Below are 27,914 nucleotides of genomic sequence, written 5' to 3' on the forward strand. Positions count from 1 at the left end.
GCTTTTGGGTCGTTGTCGTATATATATAAATTCCCAGACAAAAGGATTTTGTGTAGAATCTGGAACTCCTTCTACAGTAATTTAGTTGATCATTTTTACAACCTCTGATAACTATCTCTACTGTGAGTTTAAAAGTGGACAAAACACACAATGCACAAATTTGTTTCCGCGCACATATTTGATATGCCCGACCCACATTGTTGAACCGGGGCCACTGTTACACGATTTACTATTCCGTGTTGACTGACGCCAGTCCAAACCAGGCCAGCTGTGTCCGTGCATCATGTGACGTCGCCGCAACAAGACACGTCAAATGCCGCAGAGGAAAATGTAAATAGCAGGCATGTTTCTCGTCTTATTTTGTCTGTTTCAAGTGGATCGGAGCGTCGGATAGGTCGAGGCATAACGTGAGGGCCTAATATCGTTGTGGACGCAATTACTGTGGATAGGCACTACGGTAAGTAAGTGTACTCACAAGTGTGAGCTAATGCTAGTTGGATAGCACAACATTGAGGCGCAGCGAAGCCACCGAGCAGCAGAGCGTCAGCCGACCATCACCTCCGTCAACCCCGGACCGATTTGACGCCGGGCACGCATTGGGGATTGATGTTCGGCGAAGGACACCGTCTTGGGAATTTTGAAGATGGAAGAGTCTCTTGACTTGAAACACTTTTTAAAGTGAGTACCACACGAAAGATAGCATTGGTTTTCTTACGTTGTGTCGATTTAAGCGAACCATACACGCAAGTAAGCTAAGACAAACCCTCCCCCCTGCTAGCATGCTTCTGATGCCGGATGGACGCTTTCATGAAATGAGGGTGTACGTCTGTTTATAACACAATTTTGACACTATTCTGCAAATTATTCGCCACGTAATGCTTTAAAATCAAACTATATGAAGAACAAGGGTCGCAAACGGTGATGTTAGCTTCCATGCTGCTGGTTACATGTAACCTAGTTAGCCGCTAATGCTCGCCCAAGATTAGCCTTTCCGGCACTGAAAGACAATCGATTGTGCCATTCTTCGGCTATGTCAAACACACATACACAGATCGCTTTTCCAAATAAACATGTTCGAATTTAATGGTTATATTTGAACGAAAGTAAGCAAAATTATCATATCGCAGCTAATGTTAGCTTACACAAGTTAGCGTCATTGGTTTGGGCAGTTTTGTAATCGGGAGAACGTTATCTATTACGGTGATATGGTTATGATTGCCCGTTAAGTAATCGCACTTAAGGTATGGTAAAGTTAATCTCTCTGAGCAAAATCAAGTGGAAATGAATGAATTGTCTTGTACATTCCAGACTAGCTTTGAAAATGAACAGGAACTGGCTTTTAAAAGGCCATGCATGTTGGGCTGCACCTAAGCTTCCCGCACCAGGCCATTGAGCCTCCTCGCTCATTGCAAATGCTTCCTCACAGCCACTGTAGTGATACAATATATTATTTTCATATGATAATGAGTTATGTAGCATTATTTTTGACATTCTAGTGGCAGCTGCTTCGCTTTGCCAACTGCAGTGCTGTCCTTATTTTTCATCTTTCTGATTCAGTCTATGGACAAATCTTGTTTATTTTTGTTGTGATGCCAAGCCACAACCACACTGAATAAAAGCAAGCGTAATAGAGGAGGCCTGCATGAAAGTGTGCAACTGCTTTGCTCTCTGCAGAAATTGATAATCATCTCGAGAGAAGGCTTCAGTGGAAGTCAGACAAACCCAACGGTCAACAGCATGTGCTCTGCCTACATGCTAACTCTGTTTGATAAGGCAAAAAGCTCGTTGGACTTATTGTTAGCTCTTCTGGACACACCACAGTTGATTGCAAACCTATCTTTCTTTTTGCCAGGTGTGGCGTCACTTTGGAGGGTTCGTTTCTCTGATTTGGATTATTCTTGGCCAAGCAACGTCCGCAGGCCCACTAATCCTAGACGAGTTTCTCAATGGACTCTCTGCTCAAGTCAGAAATCAGGTATTAGATGGCAGACATCATAGACGTCACTGTGAGCGAGGTGTTTAGTTTGAAAAACAAAATGTGGACGTCACTAGGGCAGGGCGTTGTTGAGAACCTCCTGATTCAATTTGGATTCTTTAGGTTTGGGACTTGATTGGATTATGATTCATCAAGAACTAAAATATAGACAAATCGGAGCAAATTTTGCTGAAGGTCACCCGAAGGTGTTAGCTTGTATGGTGGCCGTTAATTGTGCAATCTCAAAGCACCTCGTGTGGTTAAATGAAGTCTCAGCAACTCGTCCAGGGGAGTGACTTCCATCATTTGATAACTTCATTTTTATTTTTGGATAGTGGAGAGGACTATCGGATAGCCCAATGTCTTCTAGGTGTCCAGCTCTGTTGTGATCTGTTCACAATTGTAGTCATTCAGTGCCCCATTTTTTAATGAGTGTATCGTCTTGAATGCTGCATTGGCAATTGGTGGGGAAAAAAATCCTGAAGGATCAAATGACCCAGATACCAAGCACACTTATTGAGCTTGGCCCAAGGAAAGCACTCCTGCACAATTATCAGCCAAATGAGAACAAAAGCAACGTAAGCTAATGAATTGGAGTCCCTTTTGTATGTTGAACATCTTCATGTTGTCAGTTAGCCACTTGCCACTATCTTAATAGTATGCAAATTAAGGATTGAGTAGGCTGTTGCAAACAATTGAGCTTGTGTTGGTTCTTATAGCTTCTAAACTGTGGTTGCATATTCTCACTGCGTGTTGATGGACGTTGTTTTTTTTTGCATACTGGAATTTCCCCGTGTGGTACAAATAAAAGGATATCATCTCTTTGAAGGCAGTGAAAGCGTTCTTGAAGCGAGGCCGTCTCTCTAGGTGACAGTTGCATATAAGTCTTGTTGTTTCTCAGACGAGTTCCACCACTTTTTTGTGCTTAGCTGAGTTAACGGAATTATGCTTCTCTAAAACGTGCAAAAATAATATCAATTGCTGCGCTCGTGGTTGGTTCGCTTCTAGTAATATAGTCTTTTATCTTACGCCAAAATTTGGCCTCCAATGTAGATTGGCCAACAATGTCTGTTCAGTTTTTACAATAATGCAATGCCTCTGCTCCTGTGTACAGTGTACTAATGAAATCGCTTTTTTTTTTTGTGTGTGTGTCTCCGTGCTCTTGCCATGTATCTCAGAGACGAAGGAAGCGGAGCCTCGGTAAGTACATTTGAATTTCACCCTGGAACCTATCTCATAAAAGTTCTTAAAATATCAAAATATGTCTGTGATCCACCCAAAATGGGTCCAGGAACCACCATTTGAGGATCACTTTAAGAAATTCTTATCACTGCAACTTTTTATCATCTGAAATGATCAATTTCAAACAGTTATAGCTCGCGTCTGTCCCTCTGTTGGTTTTTAGGTAAAGGTGGAGGGCCTTTCTAAGGCAGCTCTCATCAAAAGCCTATCTCCTAGAGTTATGCTGTCCAACCATCTCTTGCCTAAAGGGACCAAGATGAAGGTCAACCTGGAGGATCAGAGTCGTCAGAAAGTGTCCTTCAGCTTCGCGCAAACCAAGAAGCCACTGCACAGCATTTTCGTGGTCCCTTCCAGCCCTGAAAAGTCTGACACTGAAGCTCCCGCTGCCTCATCACAGCCCAACGTCGACAAAGCTTTTGACGGTAAAAATGAACAAAACCAGGTTCAAGCAGTTCCCATTCCAACGGAGCAGACTTCTTCCCAAGTCCCGAACTTTGCTGCTAAACTGAAAATAGACTTGGCAAAGATGCATTTCAAGAAGCAAATACTCAGTGTGTCCGTGACGAGAGAAAAACTAACGTCTATTTTTCGGGAGGAGACGCCCACCTCTAATTTGCTGGTTTTGCAGAAACCAAATAACAGCGAAACCAATTTGCCATCTTTGCAACATCAGAATCCTGTAAGTGTCTGCTCTTCTGAGGATTCCAACCATCAGTCCTCTGACAGCCGGACCGTATCAAGTGTCGACAAACCTGCTGCATCCTCAGGAAAAGACGAAGAGAATTCCAGTAATGAGCAGGATAAAAATGTATACAAAAGGAAAACCAGGTCGCAAACTGACAGGCGAACTGAGCCTGAAGATCCAGTCCCGATGTCTTCCAGACGCAAATCAGTCGACACCAAAAGTAAAACAAATTCAGAAAGCGGTAGCAAAACCGTAACAAAAAGATCTCCGTCTCGGTCCCGAGGGGCAGAAAAGGAGAAAAGTTCATTGAAACGATCCGAGAATCACGAAAGATCATCTAGCTATACAAAATCGGACCGGGATTCTCGATACACATCGTCGCGTTCGCTGCGATCAAACAAAGATCGCAGGAGATCCAGATCAAGGTCGAGATCAAGATCCAAATCTCGAGGCACTCGAAACAGTTCATCCCACCCAAGATCAGAAAGATTGAGGGGGGATAGAGGCTCCCGCTCGGAAAGGTCTTATTACCATGAGTCCGATCGCAGATCGTACCGGAGTTCCCCACGAAGGGACCGACGGCGATCTCGTTCTCGCAACGACAGAACCCGCGACAGTTCTGACTCTGAAGATGACCACCGCAAGACGAGGACAAGGACAAGCGACTCCAGTCGATCATCCACCTATTCAAAGTCCTCGTCCTACTCTAAATCGGACAAAGCATCGAAATCTACAGATTTGCCGCTTTCGTCGGAGTCAGCGAAAAGAGGTCAAACATCTTCAGTGTCAGAAAGGACTACGTCAAAGCGACAGGCAAACTCTGACCCCCAGCGCAAATGCTCCCCTGGTGTAGAAACCAGAAATTATAAAACTAACACCCATCACGCACAAGACACCAACAGCAAATCCAATTCTTCCGCTCAACATGTGGATAGCGAAAAACAAGAATGTGAAAATCGCCTGAAAGGCGGCTTCAGCGACAACGAGGTTGATCAAAGGAAGAAATCACAGGCCACCTCGTGCAAAAAAGAGGAAATGAGTCTGTTGGACTCTAAACCCAACGCTTGCTCCAGATCGTCAGAGGAAACCAACGCGCTTAACAGACAATCGGAAGACCAATATCAGACCCCCAATGACGAATCAAAATTTGAAACTACCACAAAACCAAGTTTGCTCGGTGACCAGGAAAAAAATGGTTTTCAAAAGAGAACTCAAGATGACCACCAGGTTAGCGAGTTGAGTGAGACGCAATGTAACAGATTGGACGGACCAAAATCAAGTCTCGAGGCGGAGAAAGAAATTGCGCTAGCTAAAAGCTCAATGGCGCATGTCAATGTCTCTCTTGAAACGGTAAACAATGTGAAGGATTGTCTTTCTGCTTTGAATGCCCCAACTGAAAGTATATTCAGTAGTTGGGACGTTATCGAGTGCAGTATAGATGTGAAACACGTCGACTCTACTCAAGGTTCAACGCCTCTACCTAATAAAATGAACATAGCTGCCGCATCTGATACTCAGACCTGTCGACCGACGGAAGATGCGTGTCACGTTGCCATGGCCTCTGAGCTAGCTCAAACGAACGTACAACTGCAATCGGAGCAATTGTGTACAAGTGAGAACAATGCGAAACAGAGCAGTTCTACGAGAAAGTCCCGGTGGGATATCGTTGGGCAGAATGGGCCAGGGAGTGAAGAGTCTCAGCAGACAATCTGTGTGAAAAAATGTGGATTCTCCCAAGATCAAATCGAAATGATACAAGCCCCGCATGAATCCGAAAGGTCTTCCATACCTTGGCAGGAGATGGAAAAGCCAAAGCAGGCAGATAGTTACGATCGAGGCGAGTCTTTACGAGGCGGTTTCACCGACCGTGCTCCGAGAACAAACTTCGAACATTCTCTGTGCGACAATGATGCAACGCAGGCTACAAAAATGGAGAGCTGGAATGGGAATGTTCAAGAGAAATCTGAAGAGAATACCCCCAAGAATGAATCGAAAAATACATTCGCCACTCACGAAGCCGGCGGAGGACAGAGCGAGGTCAGTGATAGTGACAATTCCGACTACGACTCTGATTGCGATGAGGCAATAAGACGACTGCATTCTGTAGTCGTCGTGCCGAAGAATTCGACCGTAACAAGTGACGCACGTGACACTGGATCGTCCTCCTGCAGTCTGTTAATCTCCGAATCCCATCTTAGTCATGAAGTGACAAATGCGAATAGTCACGGAGTCCAATATCAAGTCCGCTCTCAACAAAGACTCGAGGGTAGTTCGTACCGCTCCGGTGCTCTTTGTCAATCCCAAAGTAATATGATTGACAGCACAAGTCACTTAGAAGGATCCAACGCGAGTGCTGTCTCGCAGCAGTATGTGACTTGTCCTCCCAATGTCCACCAAGGTATGAGTAATTTCAGCCTTGTCGGTTCCGGACATTACGACCAATTGCGAGGCCAGCGGTACGTTACCAACACTGGTGAACTGATGCTCGCGCATTACCAACATTCTGCCGCCAGCGTCAACGACGGGCGTGGATTCAACCCAAGCTGGGGGTTTTCCCAGCCGGAACAGCCCAGTAGTACATATCAACAACCAGACAGCAGTCATGGACCATTGTTACCGCAATCTAAAGTTTCCGAAAGCTTTCCTAGTCCACAGCAACATGGACACCACAATATCTCTTGGAACCACCAAACCTCAGACAGGCAGATAAGCGAAACACCCTACCTCCATGTTTATCAGGATCTCGCAGGTGAAATCCACCCGGACTCACTCACCAGTGACCATGACGATTACTGCCGGGCGAAACCATCCGATCAAATCAAAACGACTGTTGACCTGAGTGGACCTCTAGGGGCGTCTTTGGGTTTTGTACAAGCTCACGAAATAAGCAGCAACAGCAAGGGCCCAGTCGTGCCTGACCCTCCAAGGGAGGACAGCTTAAGGACTCTCAGGAGCAGGGGCCCTCCCAAGAAAAGACGACCGGAGATCGAGTCCGATTCGGACAATGAAGCAGAGGCTGGACCTACCGCCAAGAAGGAACGTCAAGGGGATACTGAAGAGTCGAAAGAAACTCAAGTCAAAGACGAGGTGGTCCGTCCATCACTCACTCTGCAGCACTTTCAAGACACCGGCCGGTGGAAAGAATTTGCCAGGGCAAAGAAGATGCCCCCTTATTTTGACCTCATTGAAGAAAATCTGTACCTAACCGAACGGTAAGATGTCACAAATTCAAACCGTCAGTTTCAGACTTTTTTTTTGTTTCGGTTTCAAACGTTGTTTTTTTTGCAATGTTTGTAGAAAGAAGAGCAAATCTCATCGCGACATCAAGAGGATGCAGTGCGAGTGCCCCATATTGCCCAAACAGGACCGCTTAAGGGGAATGCTGGCGTGCGGCGACGACTGTTTAAATCGTCTCCTGATGATCGAATGGTAAGTTCAACTCTGGCGGCGTTTGAGAAAGCTCGAGAGAGAGAACTCGAAAGGTTTTAAGACAATTTGTTTGACCGTAGCTCGTCGAGGTGCCTGAATGGACACTATTGCTCAAATCGACGCTTTCAAATGAAGCAGCACGCTGACTTTGAAGTCATCCTCACCGAAGAGAAGGGTTGGGGTCTTCGTGCAGCTAAGGACCTGCCATCGTGAGGATTTAATTCATATCGAGGTGTCCTCTGGATCGTGGAAAGTCTCGGGTGATCTTGACATACGTTTTGATTCTCTCGCAGGAATACCTTTGTGCTTGAATACTGCGGGGAAGTGTTGGACCATAAAGAGTTCAAAAATCGAGTCAAAGAATACGCACGCAACAAGAACATTCACTACTATTTTATGGCGCTAAAAAATAACGAGGTAAGATTAAGTTTATTACATGTTTTCGTGTTAATGAGAAATTCTTGACCGTCGTTGTCTTTCCAGATCATCGACGCAACACTGAAAGGCAATTGCTCTCGCTTTATGAATCACAGCTGCGAGCCCAACTGTGAGACCCAAAAGGTTCATCCACCACCCGAACTAGTTAACTAATACTGTTCTGTTAACATGTTTCTTTGCTAATGATTGATTTTCATCTCGTTTCAGTGGACAGTCAACGGTCAGCTTCGAGTCGGGTTCTTCACCACCAAGGCGGTCAGTGCAGGAACGGAGCTGACGTTTGACTACCAGTTTCAACGATACGGGTATTGCTTCTTTTTATTTATGTGTCAAATCATACAGTCCAGCAATACCTCCACTTAGGAACTTAATTGGTCTGGTTTGTAAGTGGAAGGGTTTGTAAGCCCAAGGAACGTTTTCCATAGGAATCAATGTAAAAGCCAATAATGCGTGCCGGACAGTGTAAAACATACAGAAAACTAAAACAACTGTTCTATTATTCATTTATTATTTATTTATTTATTTATTTATCTATCTATCTATTTGGATGCAAAAAAAAATCAAGAGTTTGTATCTCGAAAAGGTCATGAGTATAGGCGTTCGTAAGTATTTCTATGTCTAACTTTCATTTTCTTCTATTTTAGGAAAGAAGCCCAGAAGTGCTTTTGCGGAGCTCTCAGCTGCAGGGGTTTCCTGGGAGGGGAGAACAGAGTCAGCGTCCGTGCGGCTGGAGGGAAGATGAAGAAAGACCGTCCTCGGAAGAATGCTCTCACCACAGTCAGTTGAGATTTTGTGGAAAAATTTTTTTTCTTCTTTTCAGATCATTTGGACAAATGGAAAATCATTTTCACTTACCATCAATCATCCCTGTTGTTGTCTAGGTTGACGAGGAGCTGGAGGCGTTACTAGAGAACGGGGAAGGGCTCTATGATGGGAAACAAGTGGTGTCTCTGTGCAGGCTTATGGTCCGCGTGGAAAACATGGAGCAGAAACTCACCTGTCTCAAGCTCATATATGTAAATCAACATTAAAACCATGTGAATATCCAAAATGCAAATTGCTTTACATCGTCGGGTGTTTGTGCCGTGCAGGATACGCAGAATCCGTCATGCTTGAAACAGTTCTTGGATCATCACGGCTTGTCTTTGCTTTGGATTTTTATGGTGGAGATTTCAGAAGCAAAGGGCAACAGTGCCAATAACATCAAACTGCAATCCGAGGTGAGAAATCATTGCAGTCTTCTCGTGAATTCATTGGTGACGGTTTTCAAATGCAAAATCCATTTGTCTCCAGATTATGAAGACCTTGGCTGTCTTACCCATCTCCACTAAGAACATGCTGGAAGAGAGTAAAGTTCTAACCTTCATTCAGCGATGGGCCCAAACCAAAACACTCCCTCAGCCCACGGAGATCGACGGTTACTCCAGTGAGAACACTTCCCGTGCTCAGACCCCCCTCAACACCCCTGATGGTTCTTCCGCCAAATTGGGACCAGAATCTGACAGAGACCCTTCCAAGCCTGCTGTGGACCGCCGCCTTAAAATCATCAGTGAAAACAGTCTGGACAGTGCGCTCTCTGATGCCAGCAAAGCGTCTGATGGCAAGGATGAGGAAGAGGAGGAGGAGGAGGAAGATGATGATGAAGAGGAAGAATCTGCTCAAAGTACGCTGGCTGATGACAGACAACATAAAGTAGACGCTGTCATCGAAGCTGCTGTTGTCGTGAAAGAAGCTCCAGAAGAGGAGATGAAAGACGTCAAAGTGCAGGAACAGGAAGAGACAGAAATAGCTTCGGAAAGTCTGGAACAAATTCCTGTTGAAGAGGTCAAAGACCAAATTGTGTTGGAGGAGAACCCCTCTGAGGTCAAAGTGGACGTGGATGAACCCAAGAAGGAACTTGAGGTTTCTGACAAACCTAGTGGAGAAGATCTCACCATCCAGGAACCAACACAAATGAGCGAAGTGGAAGGTGACCAGCCTACAGTTGAGATTCAGGACCCAAACATCGAGTCCGTTCAAATGGATATTTCTCAGGCTCCAACTGAGCAGCTCGTAGAAGAGACAGTCGTGGTCAAGACAGAACCACCGGAGGCTGAAAATCCTCCTCCTGGCCCAGAGGCCCAACTGGATGAACCCGTACCCGTCGCTCCGCCAAGCTCTGACACCCCCGAGGTCAGTTTGCCCGCTGAAGACGCACCAGTACCGACAGATCCATCAGCCATAGAAACGCCTTCTCAGGATGAAGAGGAAGGCGTTTCTGATGTGGAGAGCGAGCGGAGTCAAGAACCCCAAGTCAGTGCTTTGGACATTGGCAGCATGGCGGCCAGGCTGTTGGAAAGCTGGAAGGATCTCAAGGTGAGCGAGCTCAGAGTCACACAAACGCGTTCCAAGGTTCAATTTCAGTGTTCGAATTTCCAACCACGTCACCTGTGTCGGTATGGCCAGACATCAACCTATCTTCTTGTCTTTCAGGAGGTGTACAGAATACCAAAGAAGAGTCAGGTAGAAAAGGAAGCCAATGGTAAGTGCATTTTACAGCTCTTCCATCATTTTGACAATTGTTTTATTTAGTGTGATTAATATCAAGCGCGATGTCCCGAAACAGATCGCAGTCGAGACCGTGACACAACTTTGACCCCGCGCAACACCTCCGGTAGTCGAGAGCGTGAAAGGGAGCGTGAAAAGGATCGCGACAGGGACAGAGACCATGACCGGGATTGGGAAAGGGACAGGGACAGGGAGCGAGACAGGGATTGGGAGAGAGAAAGGGATCGGGACCGGGACAGAGACCGAGATCGTGACAGGGAGCGCGATCGAGACAAAACACCGCGCAGCACTGAGAGACGGCGGCGACGGTCCACATCTCCGCCTTCCTCTTATGAGCGGAGCAGCCGGCGCACCGAGGACCGGTAAGACTTACCGCCATCGGGAGCGTTTGACCCACTTTCCTCGGATGTCGAGCAGTGTTGTTTTGTCGTGCGGATCGTTTCAGGTTTGACCCGTCCAAGACACCGAGAGGAGTTGGCAGCAAAGAGCGCAACAAGTTGTCCACGGAGGAACGCAGGAAGCTGTTTGAGCAGGAGGTTGCTCAGCGGGAAGCCCAGAAGCAGCAACAGCAACTTCAGCAGCAGCAGCAGCAGCAGCAGCAGCAGCAGCAACAGCAGCAGCAGCAGCAGCAGCAGCTCCAACCTATGACCTATGACCCCGCCTTGGCCTATGCCTCCACTTCTGGCTTCATCACCTACCCACCTGGTTACCCTCTCCATACATTTGTGGACCCCACCAACCCCAACGCAGGCAAAGTACTACTACCCACCCCTACAGCTGACCCCAACATGACCTATGAGCAGACTCCTCCCCAAAGACTTGTCTCAGAGCTTGGGCTTCCCTCACCTTCATCCACTTCACAAGCCACTCCTGTTTCCACTATCTCTCAGCACATCACCACGGCCAACCACACGCCTGCAGACACCCAGCAGTTTGCCCAGCCCGCTGACGCCGCCCAGGACTCGAGAGTGTCTGTCCTCTCCGTGCCCGCCCAGACGACACCCCAGGTCCAGAGCCAGCAGGGCTACGCCACTCTGTGGGACCCCGCCACCCAGCAGGCAGTGACGGTGCAGACGCAGCCGGCGCAGCAGTACGCCTCGGCCCCGGCGCAGGGCGCCGCCACCCAAACGGCCATCTACTACCAAGGCCAGCCGTGCCAAACCATCTACAGCATCCCCACCGCGTACCCTCAGACCAACACACCAGTCATACAGGTGGGCTCGTCGTCACAGTGCAAAGGTTCTCAACCGGGTTAGACCCCAGGTGTCCACTCTTGGAATAGTCCATCATTTTTGACAATTAGACTCTATCATACATGATCAGTTTGGAGTTGTAATAACACTATTCGCCACTAGGTGGTAGATATTGCTTGTTTGTGATTCCACTGTCTCTGATCCATCTATTCATTAAAGCCTATTTAGATTGAAAAGCATCATTTATTTGAATAATAATTTAATTTATTCCAAATTTAAACCAGGATCGATTGGGCTATTTTTAAGTCCGTTTTTATTTGATGCTCTTTTGCAGGCGTATTCTGACCCCTCGGCCAGCTACTTGCATGGCCAGACTGTGTATCCCGGCCATCAGCAGGGCGTGGTGGTGCAGCAGGGTGGCACAGTCACCACCATCGTTACCTCTCAAACGGTCCAGCAGGTAATAAGGCCACCTTAATTCACAACTCCTGTTCTCGTCTATATTTTTCTATCTAGGGCGTCGACACAACAAATGAGCAGTTGGGTCACATTACCCAAAATAATTCAAGCCAAAAAAAAACCCAAACTTGGTAGTAAGCTACTTTGGTCACAAGGGGGAAGTGTACATCTAAATTCCTATCAAGACTAGTATGAAGTCATGGAAGACTTCAAACCACAATGCCTCATGTATAATATTTCTTGTATGATGATTATTGTGATGAGTCTCCTTTTCCACGGCAGGCTAAGCAGTAATTACAGGAAGTAAATTAGACCGCTGTTTCTTTCCTCTAGGAAATGATCGTACCCAACAATGTGATAGATCTGCCTCCTCCCTCTCCCCCAAAACCCAAAACCATCATCCTACCCCCTAACTGGAAAGTGGCACGGGACCCCGAAGGAAAAATCTACTATTACCACATTACCACAAGGTGACTTGTAATGTCTTTTCACAGTGTATCCATATTTGAAAGTGTTGTTATTCATTTTCCTGTATTTCTTTCTTTTTTTTCTTTTAGGCAAACTCAGTGGGATCCTCCAACCTGGGATGGAAGCAGCGAAACCAATCTGGACCATGACTCCGAGATGGATCTGGGCACACCCACTTATGATGAAAATCCTTCCAAGGTGAGTGTTTGGATGAACGTCTGTGCAAAAAAAAAAAAAAATCTTCCTTTTTTTCAGGACGCTATTTCATTCGCTTTCCAGAAAGTTTCGAGGTTGGATGGGAAACATGATTATAGCGTTTGTTGTTTGGGGCCATTGAAGATGGTGCACTGGTGATTACTTTCAGCTGTGCTTTATGGACGGGAACAAACGTCATCGCGCCATCGTCTCCAGCCGCTTTAATGAGCTCCTCCTCTTGGCATATTTGTCTCTCAAAGACAAAGACGGTCGCTAAACCTTGTCCCGTCGCTGTGCTGCATGTCCCCCGGGGCTAAGGGTCATAAAGTGAGGATGAGATTTGCTTTTCTGGTCTTCCACCGCCTCATTTGTTTCCTCTTCTTCACTTCTATCACCGCCGAGGATCATGAGAAGCATCTGGACGAGCCAGAAGTCGTCGTTGTTGTTTTTTGGTGGCGCTCTCTTAAATGTTTTTGGCTCGGAGGGTGAAAATAAACTGAGATGCACATAGATTTCATGTCACAGCATTTGAAGATGTGACACATGTTGGTCCTATTATAAACAACTTGTTTTTTTATTTTTTATTTTAAATCATCACACTTGGCGCCTCAGCTGTCGTTATTGTCTGAGTGGTGGTCACGGTGATTTTGAAGTTCTGAGGGGGTGGTCTCATGCTTCGTCAGGTGCTGTTTGATGCCCCGGCTAACTTCCATGGCCACTTTTGGAGCTGCCGGCTGCCATGTTTATTTGAGATTTTAATTATAGATGGCCACTACAGCACTACTACTTTTTAACCTCTTCTGCGGTCGTAACATCACTCGGTGCAGCTGAGAAAAGGCCTGAAGGAAGTTCAAATTACACCTTTAAAGACTGTTGCATGGAGCAATATATATCCCTGAACAAATGAAGAATAGTATTAAATGTTTTTTTTTTTAATTTTTTTTTTTTTATAAACAGTTCTCAACCAAAACAGCTGAAGCAGACACTTCCAGCGAATTGGCGAAAAAAAGTAAAGAGACATTCCGTAAAGAGGTAGGCATCCGCTCCTATTTGCTTGCTTTTGCCTGTCGTGTCACTTTTTTTAACACGTGTGCGTTTTTCTTACTCAGATGTCCCAGTTTATCGTGCAATGTTTGAATCCTTATCGGAAGCCGGATTGCAAACATGGCCGCATCAGCAACACGGAAGACTTCAAACATCTGGCAAGAAAGGTAAGATTGAACAGGTTTAGTTATTATTTGGGGGAAAGAAATCAATTGTTAAAACATGAGTACCTGTAAATGATTTAAAAAAAAAAAAAAAAGATCTCACTTGTGGCGGACATTAAAAAAAAAAAACTAACGCATGTAAATTGCCCTTAAACAATTCAATCTCAATGAAAGTCCAAAGGAAAAAAACAAGCTGGAGTCCGAGCAATGGTGGTCACGCTGGCCATTATTATTTTTTTTCTATCGCCCGAGCCGCTCCCGCCTACTACCGCGTTCTCCTTTTGCCCGACAGCTAACCCACGGCGTCATGAACAAAGAACTCAAGGCGTGCACCAACCCCGAGGACCTAGACTGCAACGAAAACGTCAAGCACAAGACCAAGGAGTACATTAAGAAGTACATGCAGAGGTTCGGTGCCGTCTATAAACCCAAGGAGGACACGGACGTCTACTGAGCGCACGCGTTTGCCTAACCCCCCACCCCCCCACCCACCTACGCTTTATTTATGATCCTCCATTGAAGACAAGACAGGGGTTCCCCATACAATCCCCAAGAACCGACTTTGCCTTTTATTTCATTTTTGTGGTTTTTTTATACGGCTGTGAATCAAGAACAAGCCAACGTTTTTTGTTCCTTTGACACTTTCCACTGTTGAAGATGGATCAATGAACAGTCTGCTTCATTTTCTGGTGCTGCTTTTTATCCGCGGAGGTCTAAGCTTCCACTCGTCAAAACGCCTGCGGGACTTTTGAGAGCCGCTTGGGTCCACTCCGGGGTCCGCGATGTGTGCTGGTCATCCATATCTCGTTCATTGCGTCTTTTTTAGTCGTCGGTTACGACGTCGGGAGCACGGTTTGATTGCTAAGTTTGATGTGCCACCCCCCTCCTCATCCACTTCCTCTTCTACCTGGACTCACACAGAAGAGTGTAGCATTGCAGTTTTAACTGATCCACGTGAGTTTTTAACGAAGGAACTCGGCCTTTTTATTCAACACCCCCCCCCCCTCATCCCTTTATTGTCTCACAAACCATCGCAGCCTGTTGCATTAATTGTTAATATATTAAATAGTAGTTTTGGGAATGTTTAAATTAACAGCAAACTTTGTAAAATGACTATCATTTCATGGTTCTCAAGTGTAAATATGTTATATTATTACCAAATATGTATGCAGGAGCCACAAGTGACCAGCTCGATCCTTACTTACATCATGACTTCTTATCCTTGCTGGCTCTTGTCAATGTAGGGCGACAATTTTTTTTTTTTTTTTTTTTTTTTTTAAATTGTACAAAGTAATTTTCACCCTACTCAACTGTAAGTATTGTGGAAGCACATTGTCATACCGAGTGTACAAACATTTTAAAAGAAAATAAAACAGTTTCTTTTGTACACATTTTGTTGAGATTTATAATATATTATAAGTTATCATATGCTATGAATTATTAACCTATTCTATGAATAAATTAATGAATAGACTTAGACTAAATAATATGAGTATAAAAGGGTTGGTTTTTTGGAAGCGAAAGGAAAAAAGATCATTAACAGATTGTAGCTGTGTGAAACTTTTCTCCACTTTTTTTATTACAGCTTTATTAAAAACCCACTCTTCCCCCCTCAGGGTTCTCTTTGGATAGGAAATGTTCTGATGCACTTAAGCCCCTTGCTATGAGGCAGCACAGTCCATAAAGGTCTGGATTTAACCCAACCCCTCCTCACTATGTAATCCATCAAATGAGAGTGACTGACAGAGTCCAGGATTGCAGGCTGAAGGCCAACTCAACAATCACTTTCTCATATCCAAGAAGGTCAGCAAAGCAAATGAAGGAGAAGCTGCTGGCTGAAGGACAAGAACAAAACACTGAAATATTCAGCAAGTGCCAAAAAGAGACTAACTCTAAAGCCAGCAATCGAAACAAAGTCACTCAACCTTACTGGGCCTGTTGATTCACCTGCAAGTATTAGATTGGACACCTGCTTATTATTACAAGAGCTCTAGCAACAATAGAAAAAGAAATATATTTGGTAACTTGAGGTCAAAGGTCATGTCCAAACAAAGTCATCAACAGTCTTTGCCGGTACCGAGAACCAGTCCTTAAGTCGCAAGACTGACTTCAAGTAGTGGGAAAATGAAGCTTCAAAGTTGCTTCATGAAGCAGTTTTTGTATTCTTTTTTTTTTTACTCCTCTAGATGGCACTCTCTGCTCAACATTGGTCTTAAAGTACACTGACTTGCCATTTTTTAAATATCTTTATTGAAATGTGAGTGCTATGTAGAAGGGTAAAAAAAAATGCAACTGGTTCAGGAAGTAAATGTGAAGCTTCATTTTCTCAGGTTTGGAATTATTGAGGGGGGGAAAAGTTAAATTATTTTTCAAACTAGTTCAACATGATTTCTACAAATCCCAAAAAAATATTGCTGAATTAATATCTCAAAGACTGAATTGCAGCATTTTAAATCTAATTTGTATTGCTTATACTTCACTTACATTTACAGTTTTTAAAAAAAACAAGCGTTAAATATTATTACAAATTATTTATTCATTAAATGACACCAAACAAAAAGGCACAGTAAGATGAACTATATACACAAAACAATACCGTACATGAATTAAAAAAATGACCGACTGACGTTGCATACGCAGACAAGAGTAGTGTGGGAGGATTCAAACTCGAAATGGTAATAAAATAAATACAGAAAGTGAAAAGGGAAAAAATGTTCAGTCGTAATGTAATCCCATTTCATCAATTCTCATAATGTGAACCGCGCTGCGGGTATTTACAATCACAGCGAGGAAGAGCTCAAAGAAATGTTAAACTGCCTCATTCCTAATATTTTCTCCTTTTGAAGAAATACCAACAATGAACAAAAAACAATAAAACATGGTCACGCACAGATAAGAACATTTTAAGTGTTTTATGTCAACAGTGATCCTCTTTATGCATGCAAACTAGTTTTCAGACTTTGTGAGAAATTCTAATCATTGACTACAAATCTTTTAAAGGCCAAGACTTAAAATAGCCTCAAAAAAAAAATCCCTAGAATATCACAAATAAATCAATTGTCCACATTATCTGTCCTGATTGTAGATATGTTGTGTGGCCTGTGGATGTTATTATAAGTGATACAAAAAAAAAAAAAGAGTTCATAGACCACTGGACTGATTATTAGGATTTGGCTGATGAAGGCACTTGTGGAGATAAAATGGTATTTTTGTGGAAATAATACTTTTTTTCCTGTCCAGGAAAATCGGGTACCGGGTCACACTACCGAGACGCCTTGCGCGGGGCAGTTTAGACCCGAGACCACGTCGGGCCTCTCGATGCGAGCCAACGCCGAGCACAGCACTCCCAGAGTGGAGCCTTCTTTCTGGGCCCAGTTGGAGAGTAGCGTGTGCGCGGGGGCCTCGCCGTGCCCAAACAGGTCCAGCTGTTCCGTTTCGTACCCCAGCGCCTGGCCCAGATGCTGCCAGCCACGGCCGGTCCCTTCCTGCAGGAGGCGCTCTACCTCTTCCTGTCTCTGGGGCGGCAGGTTGACGTACAGGCGGGCGTCCTGCTTGCTGTCCCTCTTTGTACCTGCGGTTGGAAGGAGGCGGGGCAAAATAACGCATGAAGCCTTTTCTCTAATGCCTTCAGCGCCAGACAGCAAGTCACACCTTTGGAGGGCTGATTGTCTTGAAGGCTCTGCGAGTCAAGAAAAACTCCGCTGTCACTTTGAAGCTTCTCTCCCTCTGGAGACGCTCCCAGCTCGGCCGCACGTGCCTTGGACAGGGCCGCCTTCTGCTTACACGATCTCCAGCTGCAATGAGCATTGAAAATCTGTCGTAGAAGCAAACCGGCCCGTCTCCGATGAGAACTTACCACTTGTAAGCCACGTAAACGAGGAGACCCAGGACCACCGCGGCTAGCACGGACACGTAGGCCAGGATGTTGTTGTTGCCGTTCTCATCCTCCGGGGTGTACTTGGGCGTCACCGGGGCAAAACCTTCTCCGCCCGGTGTGACGTTCTCCACTCCTGACAAGCTCGTAGTTTCTCGGGAGATAATGTGCAGCTTTTTATCTGGCAAGAGAGTTTTGGGACTTGTGTTAATAGAGGCCTGAAGACAATCTGAATTTTAATTCCCTTTCACTGTTTCTGTTATGTGCGTCTTGGCCACCAGGGGGCAGATGTCCATAATACACTTTCAATCAAGATGTTAATAGTGAGTCTGTCACTTGAACCAACCAGAGTCAATATCGGTTGATGTCAAGCTCCCCTGAGGGTTAAAAACCTTCCATTGCCGCTTTTCCCCAGCTTCTGTCTCCCTCCTGTGGTTTGGCTATTTTAGGCTCAAAGGCCGCCAGCTACTGTGGTGACCCCCGGCAGGTCAAAGAGTCACGACATATGTACGTATGACCTTACTCCCAGCGTAGTCATTTGGAAGCCCAACATCTCAATTTTTTTTTTTGGAGCAGTTAACCTCCAAGCGCTTCACTGTTGCTCTTTTCTTCACTGCTGTTGCTTCTTGCTTTGGACATTGTGCAGTTCTGGTGAGGTGTGGATTCAGATGTTGACCACATGTGTGTGTTTTTCCTCTGAAGCCCTCCCACTACTTTCCAATTCTTTTTATCTCTCCAAGGCCATTTCCGTGACACTCGTTTCAAGTGATGGAAACTGTCGTTTTGGCCGTTCCTTCACACGGCGTCAGCGCTTTGGAACGTACATGTGAAAACTGTTTTCCAAAACATCGTTCCCGTTTCCGATTGAAAACACGCTCATCGTTTCCTCACGACTTACCCATGCAGAGTGTGTCCGAGTTAGGTATGCAGGCTCGGATCTCCACCTCGCTGTCTGTGCACTGGGTGCATCGGTGGCAGGGTTTGGTATGAGTGTGCTCTTCAGAGAAGGTTCCCGGGCCGCACGGTCGGCACCGAGTGTCCCCCTTGGGGCCGCACTGCTCCTCCGCCCCCTCGCCACGCTTGCATTTGGAACAAGGCGCACATAACCCGTAGGCTCGGAAATAGAAGAAGCCGACGTCGCATTCGCATTGCGTGTCTTCGTCGGGGGAACACGGAGCCGACGTCGGGAGGCCGGACGGGCACCGCGAGCATGGGAGGCAACGGCTGAGGTCTTCGGAGGAGGAGAAGGTTCCTGTGAGGAAAATCACACTCATGACGTTAGTGCCTCTTACACAAAAGCAATAATTAGACAGGTCTTGTGTATTAGTGGGGTAACTCTAGAAGATAATTGCTTACCCTGTGGGCATGGTATGCATTTGGTATCTTCTTTTCCACACTCCACTGCTACTCCAAAGCCCGCGGGACACACACTGCAACACTCGCCGGATTCAGTCAACTGTCCGCTGGTGCAAGCATCACCAAAGATAACCTGGAAAAAAAAATTCATTGCAAGAAAATTCATGTAAGAGAGGTCATCTATTCATAGGACATTGTGATTTACAAGGAATGTTTTAGAAGTGATCATTTGAGGAATAGATTCATTCTTTGACTCGTCGATACTGAGTACTGATATTTAAATCTAAAATGTAATCCTCCACAATAACAAAGTAATTGGGAAGACCTTTTTTTTCTGGTGATGTTTGCTGCAGTATAGTGCCACCTACTGCCTTGGAGTATCACTCCCCCCCCGCACACACAAAAAGTATCGGTGACTGGTATCGGCAGCCTCCACAAGTTGAATTTGAATGAAGTCCCATTTTTTGTTTGCTCATCAATTTGATATAGTTTTTTTTTTTTTTTTTTAAATGCTCTTTTTTTTAATTTTGCTCCACATGTGGGGAAATGACACACTCATGACCAATAAAAAAAAATCAGGGCAGTAGGTGACTAGAATAGGGTATTTTTTTTTTTTTTTTTCCTCCCCTGCATAATCTTTCCATCTGCCATGATTTTGGCCCTTAAAGTGCTCGGAGGCCTTATCTACAAGTGGGTAATGGCGAGCCCAGCGTGAGTTATGACATGAGGGATAGATCAGACATTCCAAACAGATTGTGCACTGGGCTTTGGCGCCTGACAGCAGAGGCTGGCTTTAATCAGATGGCTTTGGAGCGCTGAGAAGAATAAGAGGGGGGAGCCACAAAAAGAAAGAAGGAAGAAGAGCTTTGACACCTCCGGCTCACAGCCGACCAATGACAATGGCTGACTTTGTGTGATTTTTCCAGAGAAAGACGTGGGAGGTGGTATCTTCCAGCCTGAGGCGAGGGTGTCGCTTGCACGCGGATGCCCAGCATGTGAGTGTCTGGCTGGGGGAGAGCGAGACCTTTGAAGTCCACCCCCGAGAGCCCTGCAGGTGTGTGGATGAAGCTCACTATTTCACTCCTCCTCCCCATCTGCAGGCATCTTAAACATGCACACATTTAAAAGCAGATTGGCCTGCCTTGCCCCGGAGGGAGTCTGACGACAGCAAACAGACGTCTAACAACTAAAGGGTGAAAAGTAAAAAGGCGCCGATGGTTCTCTTTGTGAAGTTTGAAGAAACGCCAAACAACGTGCGTGAACCTGCAAACGACCCAAAGGCAGTGATCCCCCCCCCAAAAAGAAAAGCACCCAGCTGATATGACTGGAGAAAGCGTTTTGAATCGGTGGGGCTTGCCTGGATCCAAAAACAACAGCCGGGCTGAGTGCAGGCCTTTCAGAGGAGCCTGATGATATCTGAAAACCCAGATCAGACGTATTAGGACGTAGGGGCCACGGCATCCGGCACAATCCAGTAAGATGTTTGGATTTGCCGCACCGGGACCGCGTTTGGAGCACAGAAAACAGACCCAACTCCTGTTAAATCTCAACTTTGATAAATATTTGGAAATGACGGCTCTGTTCGGAGAGCTGACACGTTTCATGTCGCCTGAGTGAGTTTGAGTCCGCCTGGAGGCCAGAATCGGGCCAGAGCTGATGAGCACACAATGAAAGATGGCGTCCATCCACAGTCGAAGCAGTCATCTGTGCAGCAGACTGGTGACTAAGCCATTATCCACTTTATGAATGGAATGGCGGCTAATGTTTACCAGCGGGATTTTCCAACCATGGGATGAGCAGAACACTTGTTAATGTGCAGATGAGACATGATGGGCAAATTCAAGTTGGGTAAACATTAAAACCTGTTAAACCTTGTCTGGTGTTTTATTTTTTTGGGCATGAAAACATAAATCTGACATTAGGTTAACTGCTTTATATGACAATATGTATGTGTTTTACGTTGTGTAATATGTGTTGGTGTCCCCCCAAATAAAGAGCAAGTAGTCAAATACACATTCTTGACACGTACAAAAAATGCATATAGTCTGTGTGACGTCACAGATCAAACAGCCAATCAGAAAGTGGGGGTGAGGGCAGGTGTGGCACTTTTCACTTAAGCTTCGGCCATGATTTTTCCCTAATGAACTGGCCTGTTATTAGGTACACTTGAAAATGGTGGTGTACCTAATGGAGTGTCCAAGTGACGTCACAGATCAAACAGCCAATCAGAAAGTGGGGGTGAAGGCGGGTGTGGCACTTTTCATTTTCAGTTAAGCTTTGGCCATGATTTTTCCCTAATGAACTGGCCTGTTATTAGGTACACCTAAAAATGGTGGTGTACCTAATGGAGTGTCCAAGTGACGTCATAGATCAAACAGCCAATCAGAAAGTGGGGGTGAGGGCGGGTGTGGCACTTTTCACTTTCCGTTAAGCTTTGGCCATGATTTTTCCCTAATGAACTGGCCTGTTATTAGGTACACCTAAAAATGGTGGTGTACCTAATGGAGTGTCCAAGTGACGTCACAGATCAAACAGCCAATCAGAAAGTGGGGGTGAGGGCGGGTGTGGCACTTTTCACTTTCAGTTAAGCTTTGGCCATGATTTTTCCCTAATGAACTGGCCTGTTATTAGGTACACCTAAAAATGGTGGTGTACCTAATGGAGTGTCCAAGTGACGTCATAGATCAAACAGCCAATCAGAAAGTGGGGGTGAGGGCGGGTGTGGCACTTTTCACTTTCCGTTAAGCTTTGGCCATGATTTTTCCCTAATGAACTGGCCTGTTATTAGGTACACCTAAGAATGGTGGTGTACCTAATGGAGTGTCCAAGTGACGTCACAGATCAAACAGCCAATCAGAAAGTGGGGGTGAGGGCGGGTGTGGCACTTTTCACTTTCACTTAAGCGTTGGCCATGATTTTTCCCTAATGAACTGGCCTGTTATTAGGTACGAGGGGATCTTGGATAACATGTTGGAATGCGGCCCCGAGGACTAGAGCTTGACACCTGTGACCTTTGACCATGATATTTCCCTAATAAAGTGGCCTGTTATTAAGTACACTTGAAAATGGCGGTGTACCTAATGGAGTGTCCGTGTGATTCCCTCGTTAAGTGCACCTGCGTGAAAACTTTTAGCTCCTCAGAACGTGAAAATGACCAAAAACTTTTCACGCAGGTGTGTTTAACGAGGGTAACTTTCTGATTGGCTGGTTGTTCTGTGACATCACTTGGACACTTCATTAGGTACACCGCCATTTTTAGGTGTACCTAATAACAGGCCAGTTCATTAGGGAAAAATCATGGCCAAAGGTTAACTGAAAGTGAAAAGTGCCACACCCGCCCTCACCCCCACTTTCTGATTGGCTGTTTGATCTGTGACGTCACTTGGACACTCCATTAGGTACACCGCCATTTTTAGGTGTACCTAATAACAGGCCAGTTCATTAGGGAAAAATCATGGCCAAAGCTTAACTGAAAGTGAAATGTGCCACACCCGCCCTCACCCCCACTTTCTGATTGGCTGTTTGATCTGTGACGTCACTTGGACACTCCATTAGGTACACCGCCATTTTTAGGTGTACCTAATAACAGGCCAGTTCATTAGGGAAAAATCATGGCCAAAGCTTAACTGAAAGTAAAATGTGCCACACCCGCCCTCACCCCCACTTTCTGATTGGCTGTTTGATCTGTGACGTCACACGGACTATATGCATTTTTTGTACATGTCAATAGTGTATTTGACTACTTGCTCTTTATTTTGGGGGACACCAACACATATTACTCAACGTAAAACACTTATATTGTCATATAAAGCAGTTAACCAAATGTCAGATTTTTGTTTTCATGCCCAACAAAAATAAAAACAAGGAATAAAACACCAGACAAGTTTGAACAGGTTTTAATGTTTATTGAAATAATAATAAAAGTACATTTCAAATCAGCAATCTAATGTGAAATTGCAGTAGATATATTGGATAGCAATATTTAGGCGTATATATGCATACACGTTATTTAAAAACTATTAAGTGTTCTAAAGATGACCCAAAGAGAAGCATTATCTCCCCGTTGTTGCATAACGGCGCATTCCTTCATGCACTGTGGTTAGCCGTTAGCTTGGAGAAAACGCGCATGAAAGAAGTGGTGTTTCAGTGAGTGGTTCTTTCTTTACTTGGCAAATCGTAAATCTACATTCTGGCTTCCATATGTCATGCCAGGAGGGAGACGCAACACGTTCACTGACTGATCCGTTGATGCACGGGAAGGAAGGCAGTTAAGCCATTGACTCGTTCGCAAACGGGAAAGTCAGGATTCGTTCCCTCACTTTAACAGGAAGTGACGTCATTTTCTTCTTCGTTTTGTTTTACGGCGAGGTGGCACCAGCTTCAATGGGCATTACCGACACCTACTGGTTGAAGTCATATGAACCGAAAAAAGAACGAAGATGTGATTCGTTCACTCTCGTTCACTAAAAAGATTCGTTCTTTTGAACCCATCGTTCACTCACGAGCCAACATTATTTTGTATCATTTTTCCATTTGTATCGTAGAATCATATGCCCGAAGAGATAAAAAGTCTCCTAAGTCCTCCAACATCATATGATGTCTATTCTGGAAAGCTAACCACCAATTTGTTCATATTTATGATGAATCAATTCCAGAGGTTAACTGTCACCATCATAAATCCATTTTCAACGGATTGTGTTGCACTTTAAGTGTAACATTCAAGAGGTTGTTTTTTTTTTCTCTCCATCGCTCCAAGTTGACAATCCACTTCTTAAAAAAGATCCAAATCGAGCTCTGAACTGCTATTAAACGTCCCGCTGTGACTTTGTGTGCACATTTCAAGGAGGCTTAAAGTGGCTGGGCACGCATTCAAGCACACTGACGCTTATCTGCTTGCCTTTAGGGCGAGAAAGTCCCAGTCGAAAAAGTAGCCAATGGGTGTCGCAGTTGCTTTTTTTTTTTTCCTATTAGGATATAAAAAAGTTGCAATTTGAAGGGAGTCCCCACTGGGAATAGACGGACCACCGAGGAGCGGGGGGCTTACAATGTGGGGGCTTCTCTACTTGCACGGCTGCCCGAGTCACTCAGTCAACACACACACACACATGCTCACATGCAGACTTCAGCCAAGCTTACTGAAACATTTTCCGTGTGCTTTGAAGTGAGTCAAAGCTCTCCTTTTATGCCCACGTGACGGACGGCCTCTGCAGTTAATTTAATCTGCGTGAAAATAAATACACAAAAGGATGCACTCACTCGGGCCTTCACGTGAGCACATTGACCCGTGAGCTACGCTATCATGACAACAAGACAGGCATCTTTCAACACATAATGCTTGCCTTGGATTGGGAATGGAGTTGGGGGGGGGGGGGGTGCCGATTACTGTCATGGAGCACAAATTAAAAAACGCATGGTTGTGCAATACTGACAGTAAACCAAACTCATCATCTGACATGAAAGGGTGCTTGCAATTTACAATCCACCCCCTTCCACCACGTGGGGGAATTCTGCTTAATGTAAATGCTGTGGTAACAAAGCAACTACCAGAACCCCCAACACATTTTATACGGGCCACAATGTGGGAGAAAATAAGGATAATTACTCTACTCCGGATATCCAGAGCCCAGCGATGCCGAGATGCTGAAAGTGAGGCCACATTTTTCACAGTGAGATGCCCGAAGAAACAATAAGAAAGCCGGGTTGTTTACAACCACCTTGTTTGTAATTGAAAGCGGGTTAGAAGTTTGTTGAAATAACCGCAACAGTTCTGCAGGGTAAAAGGAGAGATTTGAAAATTGCTTCTTGGATTGAGGTGAGCAAAGTATGGTCTGAGGGCTAAATATAGCACGACCCATTTTGTAATATGGCCCAATCTAGTTATTAAGAGTAATCTTTATGTTAATTTAGCAAAAACATATTTTTATTAACAATTTTTTATCATTACACATTTTCATTGTTTATAATGAAATGTAAAGAGCCTATCAGAGAAATAATTTACAGGGGCGTGTAAATTGAAATTCTCTTTAAGGGATGATAAAAAGCATCTAAAATTTGAAATGAAAAATACTTTTTGGTTTTGCTTTTGTATATAGTATTTCTAATCTTTTTTTTTTTTTTTAAATAATGTATGCTATTTTTCCACGTTGTTCGGGTGTTTTTCGGCATTTTCGCCAGGGGGAGCGCGTTCAAAAAGACACATTCGTCCGTCTGGAACGCGCACCTCGTTTGCTGATTCTGCTTTACTAAGTGAAAGAAAGAAATCCCTGTAAATTAGGAAGCATGTCCAGACAATACTAAAAGCCCCGGGCGCTTTTAGCTACTATAAGCCTCCGTTATACACTATAATAGATTTCATAACAACAATATGAACATGTGATCGCATGTGACAGCTTCATTTATCCTTGTAAATCGTCATTCTTATGACTTTAATGAGTATAACGAATAAAACTACTTTATTTTTAAATGCTGCCAATTATGATGTCTGGGGTTGGAAAATAAAGTGTCATGTGGCACTTCTTCTTTTTCACAGATGAACTACATTATCCCTAGGGGGAAAAAAAAAAAAAGTTTTCCGGCATGAAAACTCCCCAGCAGGCTTTTAGTGGTGTGCGTGTGTGTGCTTGCAGGAAGTGTGCCACAAAGGACTGAGAAACTTCAAGTGCCATGCAGTTAACGGTAACGATTTTTCTCACGTCATGAAAAAAAAAAAATACATTATTGGAGATCAACTATGAGATTATTACTAACTACCAAAAATGTAGAAAAACACGTTTAATAAGCCCTTTAAAATTCAGGGTGGGGAAAAAACAACAACACAAGTATTATTATCAAATGTAATGACTATTTTCTTACTTTGAGTAGAATCACCCCGCAGATGAGAAACGGTGCCATCCTTTTGGACTTTTTGTATGATGAACGATGGGGAAAAAAGCCCCAAGCAGCAGAGTCTCATCCAAAAAAATGTGTTTAAAAGGACGTGAAGTTTTCAAAAACAACTATTTTAGTAGGGAAGATCAATAATTCGCTCATAGTCCAACAACACTCGTCTTGTCTTTTCAGACAGACAGTGACGCGTTCAAAGTCCATCGGTCATTTCTGGATCGTCAGTTTTCGGGGGACTGGCACAAAGTTTCTTTTGTCTCAGCTTGCAGGATGCGGCGGCCGTGTGTGTGTGCGTGTGTGTGCATGTGTATGAGCGCTTTCTTGCTGCTGTTCCACAGCACAGGCGAGAAAAGCTGCTGCGAGCTCTGCTTAAACATTTTTCTCCTCCCATGCCCTCAGACATCACACGCCGCCGCTGATTGGCTGCATCCCTGAAGGGGGCGTGGTTTGTGCTGCAGCTCTCCTGCTTGTCTTTCATATTTTTTTTCCCAGCACCAAATATGATGAATACGTCATTCATCCTGTGAAGAAAACTAATCAACGCATCGTGAAAGTTTACAATAAATGCAGCTTTTTATTAAAATATAAATAAAAATCCATTTATAGAAACTAGGGTTAGGGTTTCAAACTAGGGTTAGAGTTTCAAACTAGGGTTTCAAGCTATGGTTTTGAAGTAAGAATTAAGTATCATTAAAACTTCGGGTTAGCCATTGCCTGTGATTAGTTATCAGCGACAAGAAGAAGAAAGCTTTTATTGTACAACTGGCATGCGTGGAAATTAAGTTATGCGGCCTGGGTGAGGATTAAACTCACAACCTTCAAGTTGAGAGATAGAATCTCTACCACTGAACCAAACGACGCTGAAAGCCACAAATCAGCCTTACGGAACATGCCCATGTTTGATCTCTGCAATTGAAAAGATTAGCAAACCAACACGGGTCACTCAGTGGCACACCTTGTAAAGTGAAGTCAATGCATGGCAGGGGGCCTCAGACTTCAGAGACAAACAAATGGGGAGACCCCTCACACATAATACCGCTTGCACTTCAAAGCCGAAGAAGACATTGCGGCTCTGATAAGGCGCCAGCCATATTTTGTTTAAGTAACAGGCAGAGATTTATAGAAAAAAAAGTTGCATATTGATATTTATCCATTTCCCAATTATTATGAAAAATCATTAATTCCTTAGAAAGGTTGGTGACCCCTCGGGCGACCTTTCAGTCCTAAAGTTTTATTTGAATTTATTGAAAGCTACTTTGAACATTAACATTGCGCTTCAAAAAATTTATATAATAACTTAACTTAATAATAACAATTCCATTAAAACGTATGCACATAATATAGTTCAATGAAATTACTGAAATATTTGGAAACAAATTACTGTAAACTTTAAAGTTAAACTTTTTTTTTTATCTGTTCCATTTTATATTTAGTTGTCAAGTTTTTCTTTGTATTTGTTAAGAAAAAAACAATTCACTAAAATTTCCAAATTTTCCATTGCAAGTTGCAACCAATAAAAATCACATCATCAAATACATTTGACAACTTTAACTTCCCAGGAACAAAAGCTTCCATAAAAGAACAAATATTTGCTCAGCACAGATAGTGGAAGTAGAGAAAGACAAGCGAAGGTGGCTTCGGGGTCAGCGACGAGGGGGTCGTTTTGCGTTTGTTTGCTGGACTTGAACAGCACTAAAAATTGCAGCCCCTCAGCGTGCCCTCATGTCTGGGGGCCTCAGGACTCGGAGACGCTGCCGGTAAGGTGTCAACCCCTCCCACCATTGTCAAAAGCCACATCAGAGCGGCTGCAATCCACCACTTCCCTTATTCACTGTTGTGGTTTCTATTTGACTGAAAGGAGGGGGGGGGGGTCTTGGTTTTATCACCACACACACTCAATTGTACCCCGGGGGTGTTTACGGGAGGCCGACAGGATGTTCGGCCCACCAGGAGATCAAAGTGT

At 44.5% G+C, this 27,914-nt stretch overlaps 2 protein-coding genes across 4 annotated transcripts; one reads left to right on the forward strand and one right to left on the reverse strand.

Annotated features, from left to right (window-relative positions):
* The first annotated feature begins 178 nt into the window (after positions 1-178).
* Positions 179-17,040, forward strand: setd2 (SET domain containing 2, histone lysine methyltransferase). Of its 3 annotated transcripts, none has more exons than XM_061288643.1 (22): positions 179-678; positions 1,853-1,975; positions 3,154-3,175; positions 3,381-7,114; positions 7,200-7,331; positions 7,412-7,540; positions 7,625-7,748; positions 7,815-7,892; positions 7,977-8,074; positions 8,414-8,546; positions 8,651-8,785; positions 8,861-8,989; positions 9,063-10,124; positions 10,242-10,290; positions 10,375-10,678; positions 10,762-11,530; positions 11,844-11,969; positions 12,302-12,438; positions 12,526-12,634; positions 13,589-13,663; positions 13,741-13,842; positions 14,132-17,040. In XM_061288643.1, the coding sequence occupies exons 2-22, from the start codon at positions 1,947-1,949 to the stop codon at positions 14,291-14,293; spliced, it is 7,638 nt and encodes a 2,545-aa protein (XP_061144627.1). In that variant the 5' UTR covers positions 179-678; positions 1,853-1,946; the 3' UTR covers positions 14,294-17,040. The 3 variants fall into 3 exon arrangements, with proteins under 3 accessions (XP_061144627.1, XP_061144628.1, XP_061144626.1); XM_061288644.1 differs by lacking the exon at positions 1,853-1,975 and having other exon boundaries at positions 10,762-11,071; positions 11,207-11,530; XM_061288642.1 differs by lacking the exon at positions 1,853-1,975.
* Positions 16,356-26,318, reverse strand: nradd (neurotrophin receptor associated death domain). Its single transcript, XM_061288849.1, has 6 exons — positions 25,922-26,318; positions 19,070-19,202; positions 18,612-18,965; positions 17,696-17,894; positions 17,491-17,633; positions 16,356-17,410 (listed from the first exon to the last, which is right to left on the reverse strand). The coding sequence occupies exons 1-6, from the start codon at positions 25,958-25,960 to the stop codon at positions 17,097-17,099; spliced, it is 1,182 nt and encodes a 393-aa protein (XP_061144833.1). The 5' UTR covers positions 25,961-26,318; the 3' UTR covers positions 16,356-17,096.
* Positions 26,319-27,914: the final 1,596 nt, after the last annotated feature.

The sequence above is a fragment of the Syngnathus typhle genome, linkage group LG10 (assembly GCF_033458585.1).
Source record: "Syngnathus typhle isolate RoL2023-S1 ecotype Sweden linkage group LG10, RoL_Styp_1.0, whole genome shotgun sequence".
Lineage (NCBI taxonomy): Eukaryota > Metazoa > Chordata > Actinopteri > Syngnathiformes > Syngnathidae > Syngnathus > Syngnathus typhle.

Excerpts from the sequence above, each read along its gene's own strand:
- setd2 (XM_061288642.1), top strand. The coding sequence starts at position 644 with ATGGAAGAGTCTCTTGACTTGAAACACTTTTTAAA. Across the intron at positions 679-3,153 it reads GACTTGAAACACTTTTTAAA|AGACGAAGGAAGCGGAGCCT; the intron begins GTGAGTACCACA and ends CATGTATCTCAG. Across the intron at positions 8,075-8,413 it reads TACCAGTTTCAACGATACGG|GAAAGAAGCCCAGAAGTGCT; the intron begins GTATTGCTTCTT and ends CTTCTATTTTAG.
- nradd (XM_061288849.1), bottom strand. The coding sequence starts at position 25,960 with ATGGCACCGTTTCTCATCTGCGGGGTGATTCTACTCAAA. Across the intron at positions 18,966-19,069 it reads ATGCATACCATGCCCACAGG|GAACCTTCTCCTCCTCCGAA; the intron begins GTAAGCAATTAT and ends TTTTCCTCACAG. Across the intron at positions 17,634-17,695 it reads GTTTACGTGGCTTACAAGTG|CTGGAGATCGTGTAAGCAGA; the intron begins GTAAGTTCTCAT and ends TGCTCATTGCAG.